We start from the raw sequence: 11,317 nt of genomic DNA, 5'->3' as shown, positions 1-11,317 counted from the left end.
GAGGATGTTTTCCAGCAAGCAAAAACAGGACAGAGTCAAGGACGGTCCAGCTCTAGAATGCTGCCTTATCAACACCAGACCTACACTTAAACTGGAATCCATCATGGGTACTGGATACCACCACCACCAGTCATCAACCCCCCAAAAATCTAATTGGCAGTTGAATCAAATATGGTAAATAAATAGGCAAATGAATGTTAAGGTTGTTAAAAGTCAAACACACAGAAATCAGTCATGGGAAAACAATTTCAAGGTTTGAACTGAAACGCGTTTTGTATTTCCCTTGCAAGTCCGCCTGAGGTCAAATATGACGTCAGCCCCGACCGGAAGTGAAAGTAAACACGATGCCGCCACCTAGCGTCTCGAAGCAGCTACAGCTGGATCGTTCCGGTCTTCGTCAGCCAACCAGGAAAGGAGGCTTGCTGTGATCTGGACTGAGGCGGATGAGACCAGAGACCATTGTTCCGTTCCGCCTCTCCTCCCCCCTTTTTTTGCCAGGCTAAAAACAGGAGGCCGACGCAGCTACCGGCTACTAAACGGGGCTAACGACGCGAGCTGGCAGCGTTCGGCCGTTCTTGTCACGCTTTTTTGTGCCCCCGCTCGACGTACTCCCAGCCCGAGTGGTGGGGTCCGATCGGGTTTTGTCAGTCGGCTGCTAAATGGAAATAAAACGAGGAGCTGAAAATGGCAGCAGTCGAGGTGCGTCTTTTCTCTCACGGTTCCACCAAGCAGAAAAGCCAACAAAGCGCGTTTATTTTCGCTATCGGGCTTTGGTGTAACTCGGTGACGATCGCGATGCTTTTGCGTTCCGGCTAGTGCGCGTGTGTATGCTAATGCACGGGACGAATTAGCATACGAAGTGTAGCAGCTTAGCGTCATTGTGCCGTTCTGAGGGCAACCACTATCTGTCTGATCAGCTGACCCATGTGCAGTTGACGGCATTATGGGATGGATGCTGTTTCCATGTGAGCAAGGCGCACGGGGCCTGCGGATGGGGCGAATGGTGATCAATCACAATGCTAGCCGGGATGCTAAAAGCAGAGAATAAATTGAAATGTATCATGAAGAGCTTGGGAAATGATACAGTAAACTGTCCTCTTACGTCATGTTGTCATTCAAAGCCGTCACTTTACGTCGGGGGTCGTAAAGGATGCGCATTTCAAATGAATCGTGATTTAAATCAAGTAAACATTGTTTGCGAATGCATATTCTCACAGTGAACGTTGATGACTTCTAGGTAAAATATCCAATCAAGTGCTTTCTTGGTTACATCCATTATAGTACACTTCAAACAATCGCGAGCTACTTGAATCGTGATACCATTGAAATGTGTTACACCTAGAATTCAAATGAAAAGCGGATCCCAAAATTCAAACAGTTGACTATTCCATGCAAATATAACGTCCTGGAAAGTTGATTGCAACAGAAGTGACTCTGGCCCATCGGGTCCCAAGAAATCAACAACCACACCTTAGTAGTTGTATTTTGGCTGATACGTTGATTGGGGGGCTGACCAAGGATCCATGAAGATGTTTCATTCTGCTTGTCTGTTCCAGCTAACGACCTCCCCGTGCATTACCTCCGGCTCCTGGCCCCGCCCTTGCAGCTGCTGTCTGCCGCGATGTGGCGCGTTGTGCAGCAGGGACTGGTGGACCACTACGGCATGCTGGAGGAGTTTGTTACCATGGTGACGGAGCTGGTCCCCGAGCTCATGAGCTACAGCCAGAGGGCTCAGCTCACCCTGGGACTCAGGGCCAGGGTCAGTAATAAAGCGTCCTCTCAGCACTATCTTTTTGAAGAGGGGGGCAATTGAAAACGCTCGGATGGGGTTTGTGTGTGTATGGCTTCAGCTGGTTCTCGAGTTGTGTCGAGGTGAGCAGCCGGCAGATATGCGCACCATGCAGCCCCATCTGGACAGAATCAAAGCTCCTGTCAGCACAGCCAAGGATCACCATGTGAGCGAAGCAGCTTGGAAATTGAAAAAAAGAGTGGCCTACCTCAATGGGATTTGTCTTGTGTTGAAAAGAGTACCATTGACCTGGTGGAGGAGTCAGAGGTCAACTTTGTGGAGCTGGTGCACTCCCTACTGGAGGATCCGGTGGAGAGGAAGTACTTTTTTGAGGTGAGACTTGTCGCCTTCCGTTTTGTGGGCCGCCTAAACACGGACGCTTTTTTGTCGTGTCTTACGGTAGGAGATATTTCCTGTGTACTTTGGGCCAAAGTATCACGCGGCGCTGGAGATGCTGGTGTGGGAGTTTATATCCCGTCTGGAAGAGCTGCTCCCAGTCCCCGATTTCACACAGGTGCCTGACTTAACACGGCATCAAAATGCGCTGCGCGACATTTTGCAGGTGTAGCTAATGTTGTATGTTTTCTCGGGAAGGTTATTATATTTCCTGTTTGAGGATGCACAATTGTATCTTCTCTCCAGCTGGCGGCTATGCTCGGAGACGCTCCGTCCTTCCTCAGCGATTGTTTACAAACCTTTTTCCCGCCGGCGGACATGAAGGCTCTACTTGAACACCACAGAAGCCTTGGGCATTTCGAGGAGAAAGGTGCTCACGCTCCTTCTCGTTTTTGTCACGATTCACTCTAGAACAGCGGCCTTTGATGGCGCTGCTAATCCCGACGGCGGGATTTGGAACCGTCGCGTTTTACGAACCAGCGCAGCAAATGGCCCTTCCATAGGCGGGCTCAGAGCGCCGTTTCCGAGCGCGTGTTTGTGTTTGTCTAGATCCGAGATTATTACCCATGGACGACTGCATCCTGGCCTCCATGTCCCTTCCTCCCGGGACCAAAGCTGGCGCGGACGCCACCTCCTACCTGCCCGCTCACAGGGAGCCCAGGCCCTCGGAGCAACACGTCCGTCCCGGCGCGCCCGCCGAGGACGGGAGGCTTCGGGAATTTTCTCAGCAGCCGACGAAGCGGAATTCCTGCGACGAAACCATAGACCTCACTACGTCCAACGACCCGGAGCCCGAGGGGGTCCCGGCGCCCAGTGAGCTCAGCCAAACCTTCGTGGGGGGGCGGGCGCTTAGAAAAAGGAGGCTGAGTGGTGGAGTGGAGACGCCCGCGAAGCAACGGATGGACGCGGCGTCCTTCTTGTAAGGGGCCTTTTGCCATCACTTGGTTTTGACTGCTACAGGTCTAAATTTTACAAATAACAATGTTTTTGTTTTTTAAACTTGCAGAGAGTCCTCAATGGACGACGAGAATTCTGGTGAATCTCCTCTAATCTCCATATGGGGTGACTATACAGGTTGGTTTTGATTTCATTTTACGGAAGCGTGGAACTTTTTTTTTTCCCTGTAAACTCATTTGAACATATTTGCATTTGAATGTACTTGCAGGACGAATATTAAAAACGTTTTTTCCCCTCGTTCTACCGATGTCAATATAGACTTACACAAGTGTAACAAATTGTATTTAACTTGAATTTTTTAGCATTACCTTCAAAATGTTCAACGTTCAGATGGCCTTGCATATAAGTTTGAAACGCTAAAAACATTGCTTTTTTTCCCCATATGCCATGGGCTATTGACTTGTGCAATTAGGATTTTTCCATTTATTGGTGCTGATGTTTGGCACTTTGATGAACATCGGCATTTTTATTCATTTTTTTAAATTCGTCCTTCCCGGACACCGATGTTTTTTACTCAAAACATTAGTGGCTCTGAATATCAATAATTGACTCCCATCATTTGTACTGGCACCGAACAAAATATATATATGTATATGTGTACACACTTTGAGTGGCTATGGTTAATTTTTCAATGTTTGTCATTTATGACAACCAGAGAAAAAAGTAGCATTTTAATTTTTCCTTCCTTTTGCTCGAGAGCTTTGTATTTGTCACAACATTCAAAAGAGTCTACCGGTCGTGAAATGACTCTCCGCATTTGCGTTTCCACGCTTCTGTATAATTTATTGTTATTGTCATTGGAAAAAAAGCGGGCAATTCCAAAACCCCCCAAACTTTGGACGTGTAATTTACGAGCAACTTGTGTGGCCGCGGTCAGATGCTCACGAAGGTTCGGCGGCGGCCTTGGCCAGCGACGCCAAGCTTCCCTGGACAGAGGAGGAGACGCTCCACCTGCTGGACATTTGGGGGAACGACTCAATGCAGCGGGCCTTGAAGGGCTGCCTAAAGAACCGGCATATTTACGTACAGATCGCCCACCAGATGGCCAAAAGGGGCTTCAAGAGGACGGTGGAGCAGTGCCAGACGCGCATCAAGCGCCTGAAAAAAGGCTTCCGCCAGAATAAGTGGGTTTCTCTCCGTGGCCGCTCGCTTATCGTCTTCCCGCTCGCGACCCAAGCGCTCCCGTCCTCAGGGGAACCTCCAGAGTGGAGCATACGTTTTACCAGCACATGCGGCGGGTGCTGGGCTCGCCGGGCTCCGCCGCCTCCGCCGCCGCCGTTGCCGCGCCCGACTTCACCGACGACGACGAGTCCCAAGACGGCGACGAGGACTTGCAGATAGTCGGGCAGAGCAGTCAGGAAATGGGTAGGATGCCGTCATGTTCGCCGCAAAGTCGACCGCGGCGAAATGGAAGGAACGCCCTTGCGTCGCAAGGAACTCGAAACGTGCCGTGGACGGAGCCGGAGACGCTGGCCCTCATCGACACGTGGGGCCAGGAGAAGATGCAGCAGCAGCTGAGGGGAGCCAACAGAACCATGCCCATGTTCCCCGTCATCTCCACCAAGATGGCCGCTCAGGGCTTCTCCAGGACTCCTGAGCAGTGCCAAACCAGGCTCAAAAGGCTCAAGTCCAGTTTCAGGCAGTGCTACGAAAACAAGTACGTGTGCGTGGAAATTATCGATTTACTTACCAGCGTATATATTTTACTGCACCTAGTTCCTGTCCTTTATCTGAAGCGTGAAGGGCCTGGAGCAAGTTCAGTGCAAGTTCTACAACGAGCTGGCCAGGTTTTTATTGACAGAACGTCGATCGACACCGCAGCTCAACGAGGCCGAGACCGACGACAACGACAACGACTCGCCCTCCTGCTCCATTCAGGACGTTGGTATGATCGAAAAAACAAAGGAAAAACCATCCTCCAGAACCTGGCATCATTGAATTGTGCTTAACAAGTCCGATGTATTGATAGCTATTTTTCCGCCTTCAGTGTCATTCGTCAGCCTGCAGGATGACAGGAAGAAAGTCCCCTGGGCTGACAAAGAGACCATCATCCTCCTTGAACTCTGGGGAGAATCGCAGGTCGTTTCTTTGGGTTTTGGAGGCGAAAGATTGCCGTTCTGCTCGTTTCGGCTGACTTTCCTTTCAACTCTCTTGGTTGAAAAGCCGCGGCGCATCTGTCTTTCGTTCGTCTTCAGATCCAGCAGAACGCCAAAGGCTTCCCGCCCAACGTTCACATTTTCAGCGAAATTTCGGAAAAGCTGTCAGCGCGCGGCTTCTCCCGCACCGCCGAGCAGTGCCACACCCGAATCAAGCGGCTCAAGACCAGCTACTGGCAGTGTCGGGACAGCATGAGGTCAAATGGCAAATTGGAAAGGCAATTTAGGATGGATCTGTTCAACGGCCGCCCTCGCCGTCTCGTCCGCAGTTCGCCCGGGAGCGATAAGGTCCATTTCAAATTCTTCGATCTGATGGAGCAAATCCTGGACAAGCGTCCGTCCGCGTCCGCCGCGGTCGCCGCCGACCCCATCGAAATATCGGAGGACTCCGACGGCGACTCGGTGACGGAAGCAGGTAAAGCTCGCGAGCGACGTTTGAACTCCCGGGTTCGGTCGGAAAACGCCTTTGGCGGCCTCCGCAGAAGGAGAGAGGAGATCGGTCGCCCCGTGGTCGGAAGAGGAGACGTCGGCGCTGATGGGCATCTGGGGGGAAGAGGAAGTGCGGCGCTCGCTGGCCGCCCCGGTCCCCAACGGGCACGTCTACGCGGACATTTCCCGCCGCCTGCGCGACCTGGGCTACGCCAAGACCCCGGAGCAGTGCCACCGCAAAGTCAAGACGCTGAGGAGTAACGCCGGCGAGGAGACGTGAGCGCCGTCGTGCGGACGGGGGCGGATTTATTTGGCCTGCGTCACGCGAGCCGGTTCCTCCTTTTCACGCCCGCAAGGCGAGCGGACGACAAGTTGCGCGGGCGGCCCGAGCGAGCGCCGGGAGCGGATGGCTTCCCGGCGGACGAGCGGGACGCGGGGACGCCGGAGTCGCCGAGCGCGCCGTGGGGCGAGCGGGAGACGGAGGCCCTGGTGGAGGTGTGGGCCGCCGCCGACGTGCAGCGCAGCCTCAAGACCTGCGTCCGCAACGGCCACGTCTTTGCCGACATCGCCGAGAGGCTGGGCGCCGCCGGCTACGCCCGCAGCGCCGAGCAGTGCCAGGCCAGGATCAAGCGCCTCAAGAAGACCTATCGGCGCTGCTGCCACAGCCGCAGGTGATGCAAAAAAAAAAGGGGGGGGGGTTAACCACAAATGGGGACGAGTCGCCTCTTGGCTGACTATGCATCTTTTTGAAAATAGCTTGCGTTTGATGAGTCTTTTGTTTCTATATTATTTAAGTTGTTCTAGCGTGGGTGTCTGGTTCAAGGTGGGGCTGGGTTTTGGGCCAAAGATGCACTCATTCTGGTACGATTTTTACCAGGAAACACGTAAATAAATACAAATTTGGTTTGTTAAAAAATAAATCCTGTGCAAAAAGTTCCGACAACAGTAAATCAAATAGGGGTACTAGCAGCCCTGAAGGGGGTACTCAAGATTTGAAATCAAACAAACATGCAAAAGTCCAAATATTTATTCATAATTATCCATTTATTTTTGTCAACGGTAACCCCAAAACTTGAAAGAAAAGAAAAGAGCATTTTTGAATTCCCAATTTCTATTTTGAACAGTTTGTTTAGGTTTTTTTTCCGGCCTCTGATTTCAAAATGAGGTAAGCGTGCGACAAGCCTTAAAATGTATTTGACGTCACTGTCGTTCCGGCCCTCGGCCAGGAACTATGACCGCAATAAAAATGAGTTTGACAGCCTTGCCCCGGGACCCTTGAAGAGCGGCGCCAAAGCTTTCGACGGCTTGTTTTCAGAAGCGGGCGAGCCGGAGCCTTCCGCTACTTCGACCTCCTCGCCCCGGTGCTCGGCGACAACCGTCCTTTCAACGAGGCGGACATTTCCTCTTCGTCGGCGTCTGCATCCCTGCCGGCCTCGGAGGACCCCTACGCCGACGTCTGTAGGTCCATCCGGCCCCTCGCGCCCGAAAGCGCTCTGACGCCGGGTCCCGTTTTAGACGAGCTGCCGTCCACCAGCCAGCCGCCGCCCGACCCGAGCAGGAAGACGCCTTGGTCGGACCGGGAGACGCTGACCCTGCTGGAGATCTGGGGGGAGGACAACGTGCAGATGACGCTGAGGGGCTGCCTGAAGAACCGCCACGTCTTTGAGTTCATCTCGGAGAGGATGAGCAACCGGGGCTACGCCCGCACCACCGAGCAGTGCTACACTCGGATCAAGCGCCTCAAATACGGCTTCCTTCACGAAAAGTCAGTATCGCCGCTTGACCCGGCTCGTCTCAAAGCCCGCGTTGGCCTTTCCGCCGCCGGTTTTGAAATCGCTGCAAAAACGCGGGTTGATTCCCTACCCGCCGTTTTCGGTCCTTCGCTCGGGCGAACGTGCAAACGCCACACGCGAAGGCCGAAGCCAGGTGGATTTGAACGCTGTGCCGCCGCTATTTAGAAAAAAGAAAATCTTGAAAGTGAGCAATTGCCCCAGTCATCTCTATTACCCAATCGCTAAAAAGAAATATTCTTGCGCTCGCGCTTTGTTTTCCCGACGCTTAGCCGTGCCGGTGACGTGCACCAAGTGAACAATTGCAATTTTGCCTTTGCGCAGGCAGGACTTCAAGTTCTTTCGGGAAATGGAGGAAATTTTCAGTCGGGACTTAAAGTCGGACGGTTCGGTGGCCGGTATCCCTGCGCCGGACGAGCCCGACGACGGCATGTACGAGCCCATCAGAGGTGAAGCCCCCCGCCCCCCCGTGAAGAAAAAAAAAAGGTGCCAGGAGAGCTCAGCTGGCTTTCCCCGCGACAGATTTTGCGGTTTCCCCGGGCAACCAGTGGCTGTCCGACAACTCCAAGCACCCGTGGAGCGACGGCGAGACGGAGGTTCTGCTAAGCGTTTGGGGGAGCCGGGACGTGCAGGAGAACCTGAAGGGCTGCACCAAGAACAAGCACATCTTCATGCAGATCTCGGACGCCTTGGCCAGCCGGGGCTACCAGCGGACGCCCGAGCAGTGCCAGACCCGAATCAAGAGGCTCAAGTACAGCTTCCGGCAGTTCCTGGACGGCAGGAAGTAAGCCGCTCGCCCGCCCGCCCGCCGGCGCCCTTTTTCGCCCGCCGCCTCTCAAGGCGCCTAATCTTTGCAGAGGAGACAAACAGGAATGCAAGTATTTTGACCAGCTGCTCAACATATTCGGAGACAAGTACCTGGGGGCGGATCCGCCGCCCGACGATGCGCCCGATGTCATGGGTGAGTGCCTTTGTCCTCCTGTCGCTTCATCTGAAATACGTTGTCACGTCGGAACGTCTTGGTCTTGAAAAAGCGTTCTCTCCGTGCCGCAGAGTCCTGAAACCACGCCGTGCCAAAGTCCCGAGCCGCAAGCAGCTTGGACGCGCTTGACAATGGCCAAACTGTGACATCATCATTCGCGCTGATGCGCAGACACGCGCGCGTGTGGGTGTGTGTCCTGGCGCCACGCCGATCTTCCTTCCGAAACCACTGAGCCCACGCCCCGACGTCCGTGATCTTTTTTTCTACTTGACGGCTCTTCGCTTGTCCGATCTGCGACCTTTCTACTACTCCCCTTTGATACGCTTTTGCCGTATTGGATTCCGAGATGCGTTTTTGTTTCTTAATGACGTCTTAAGCAGAATTCTATTTATTTAAAACATTGCTGTATGTCATCCAAAGTTTTGTATCTAATTTATTTGATCGTCACATGACTCCAGCCCCCCCCCCCCCCCCCTTCCCCCCCTTCTTGTGTCTGAGCATTTTTGTCATTGGTGAAATGCTTGTCGGTTTCAGGATATATTGCTGTCATTTGCCATGTTGGAATTTCTCACTTTGTACAGCGGGTTCCTTACAAAATAAAAGTACGGGAGCGCGGAGCTGACAATGTATTCAAAACTTCTGTGGATTTGCAAACTCGTTTGAACATTTTTAAATATGTCTTAGCCTCTTCAAAGATGCATCAGTTTTAAACAAATGCGGCTGCGCCCGACTTCAAATGTGCCCATCTTGAGTTACTTTGTCGCCGTCGTGTGGCTAAAGGATGAACTGCATGCCTTAAACTCATCCCGGATAGTTTCACGGAGGGAAAAGGTCATGTTTGAGGTCTTTGCAACATGGACACAAAACTCGAATGCGTGTCTACGTGCGTGCGCGTGCTTTTGGGGATGAACACCACTTCCTGTCCTAGGGCAATTGGTCATTCAAGCTTTAACTTTCTCACACTACTGTGTTGAAACAAGTACACGCACGTGGAAATTTTACACACACGCATGCACGCACATTGCTGTGACAGTCTTGTTAAAGAGAAAATGTATAAAAAGTAAGTCATTCTTTTATTTGCAACTAATTCAAGTATGTGAATTACGGATGTATGCACTGTTTGTATGTGTGCATGTTTATGTGTGGAAACAAGAAGGGTAGTGGGTGAGGGTGAGTGGGAGTATTTGTGACACCCAAGGGAGATGATTAAATTGTGTGTGTCATGTAAATCCCCTTAAACACACACACACACTGGACAGGATTCTTAATCGCGGCTTGATGTTTTCCAGTAGTCTTTATTCCCCTGGAAATGATGTTTCCATGGCAACAACATGAACGTGGCAATCGGCTTATGATGCTCACATTTTACAAGTCAGTACTGTAAAATATTAGAGCACTGCACATACTTTAACAGTATTTAACATAACCATAAGTAATAGCGTTGTCATGTTCTGTTGGGGTTTTTTTGTTGTGGGTTTATTTTTAGAGTTCTGCGAGTTCCTATTTTTGTGCTTTCTGTTTCTGTTCATCCGCGTCAGCCCTGTTAGTGTGATTTGTCTCTCCTGTCATCCGTGTTCCAGCCCCTGTGTCTCAGGCAATCCGTTTCCCTCCGCCTCTCGTTTCCTTCCAGGTGTTGCTCATTTGTTTTGCTTGTATTGAAGTTCCAGTGTTTGTCTAGTCATTTGTCAGGTGATTGTCTTTCCCTCGCTGCCAGTCCGTCCGAATATGCCATCTCTCTCCCTGTGTTGCGTCAACCTTCCTGCCTCCGTTCCCTGTAGCCTCCCGTGAGTTGTTCTTGTTGCCAGTTTTTTGTTGGTTTTTTGTATTCTTTTTGCTCCCATTGATCCTGCTTCAGTTTTCATGAAACATTCTTTGCTTGAGCCATATTCCTCTCAGCTTCCTGCACTTTTGGTTCTCCATCCTTCCACAGCTCCTCACACCATGCCCAGACGTAACAAGCGTACAGTGCTTTACGTCGGATTGAATTCACATTTTGCAGATTTTTACTTCGAGCGCCCCCATCCTGCAGTGGCCTGTGTAACACGTTTTTCCTTTTTTTTCAATATTTTAAAATTCATACTGTAAAGATAAGCAGTAAAAATCCCAGAATCAAGAATCTATTACCATCTTTATTTACTGAAATACCAGGACGTAGGCGTTGGTCCTGCCGTTTTGACCCGAAATTGGGATTACTGTCGATTCTGATGACCCTGAACGCAATTTATAGCTATTTCCGGTGCAACACATTCGCCCCCTTTGACAGAACTGCAATCAAGTTTGAGCCCCCCTAAATCTACGTCAGACGCAGGGTAAGTGTCCCGCGTGCGCTTTTCATGACGATAGTCCGAAAACTCACCTTGTGAAATGCATTGTCCAAAAAAAAAAAGCGGCAGGTGAGCGGAAATTGCTCACGACCAAACGGTCAATATAACATTGTGTCCTCTCTACGCGATAATGCATTTTTTTAACAGACACCACAACATAACATATCTGTCATTAGAAGAAATCGGCATTAAAAGCATACCTGTCAAATTTTGTTTACGTCCAGAATTTGATGGAATATGGGACGCTCTCTCTTGTGTAAAACGGACTCAAGTAGGGAGGTCAACAAGCGGGACAATTTAAAATGTGTACACTTTACCGTTTTCCTCCTTATTTAACGTACTGTTTGCGCATGCCTAATGCAACCTTTTATCCTGATAGTGAACCATTGTTGTCCCTTTTTGTGCAATGGCCGTGCAATTATTTACAAACGTGGGCTTCTTAAATCGATATATTTCGGAACGATCAATCCAAAAGAAATCAATGTATGATGTTG

The 11,317-nt window shown here is 50.9% G+C and overlaps 1 protein-coding gene across 3 annotated transcripts; it reads left to right on the top strand.

The window, feature by feature from the left end:
• The first annotated feature begins 286 nt into the window (after positions 1 to 286).
• Positions 287 to 9,124, top strand: LOC148405317 (uncharacterized). 3 transcript variants are annotated; one of them, XM_088406612.1, is made up of 23 exons: positions 292 to 699; positions 1,557 to 1,759; positions 1,851 to 1,955; positions 2,027 to 2,122; positions 2,193 to 2,303; positions 2,432 to 2,555; positions 2,735 to 3,104; positions 3,192 to 3,259; positions 4,020 to 4,266; positions 4,335 to 4,507; positions 4,577 to 4,799; positions 4,879 to 5,027; positions 5,130 to 5,221; positions 5,338 to 5,495; positions 5,568 to 5,713; positions 5,781 to 6,003; positions 6,084 to 6,398; positions 7,043 to 7,185; positions 7,243 to 7,492; positions 7,842 to 7,966; positions 8,040 to 8,301; positions 8,375 to 8,478; positions 8,571 to 9,124. In XM_088406612.1, the coding sequence occupies exons 1-23, from the start codon at positions 660 to 662 to the stop codon at positions 8,576 to 8,578; spliced, it is 3,735 nt and encodes a 1,244-aa protein (XP_088262738.1). In that variant the 5' UTR covers positions 292 to 659; the 3' UTR covers positions 8,579 to 9,124. The 3 variants fall into 3 exon arrangements, with proteins under 3 accessions (XP_088262737.1, XP_088262736.1, XP_088262738.1); XM_088406611.1 differs by having other exon boundaries at positions 287 to 699; positions 4,335 to 4,799; positions 7,046 to 7,185; XM_088406610.1 differs by having other exon boundaries at positions 289 to 699; positions 4,335 to 4,799.
• The last annotated feature ends 2,193 nt before the right edge of the window (positions 9,125 to 11,317 follow it).

This window comes from Hippichthys cyanospilos, chromosome 22 (genome assembly GCF_059441005.1).
Source record: "Hippichthys cyanospilos isolate Australia breed blue-spotted pipefish chromosome 22, RoL_Hcya_1.0, whole genome shotgun sequence".
In the NCBI taxonomy this organism is placed as follows: Eukaryota; Metazoa; Chordata; class Actinopteri; order Syngnathiformes; family Syngnathidae; genus Hippichthys; species Hippichthys cyanospilos.
This window is presented reverse-complemented; position numbering and strand designations above follow the sequence as displayed.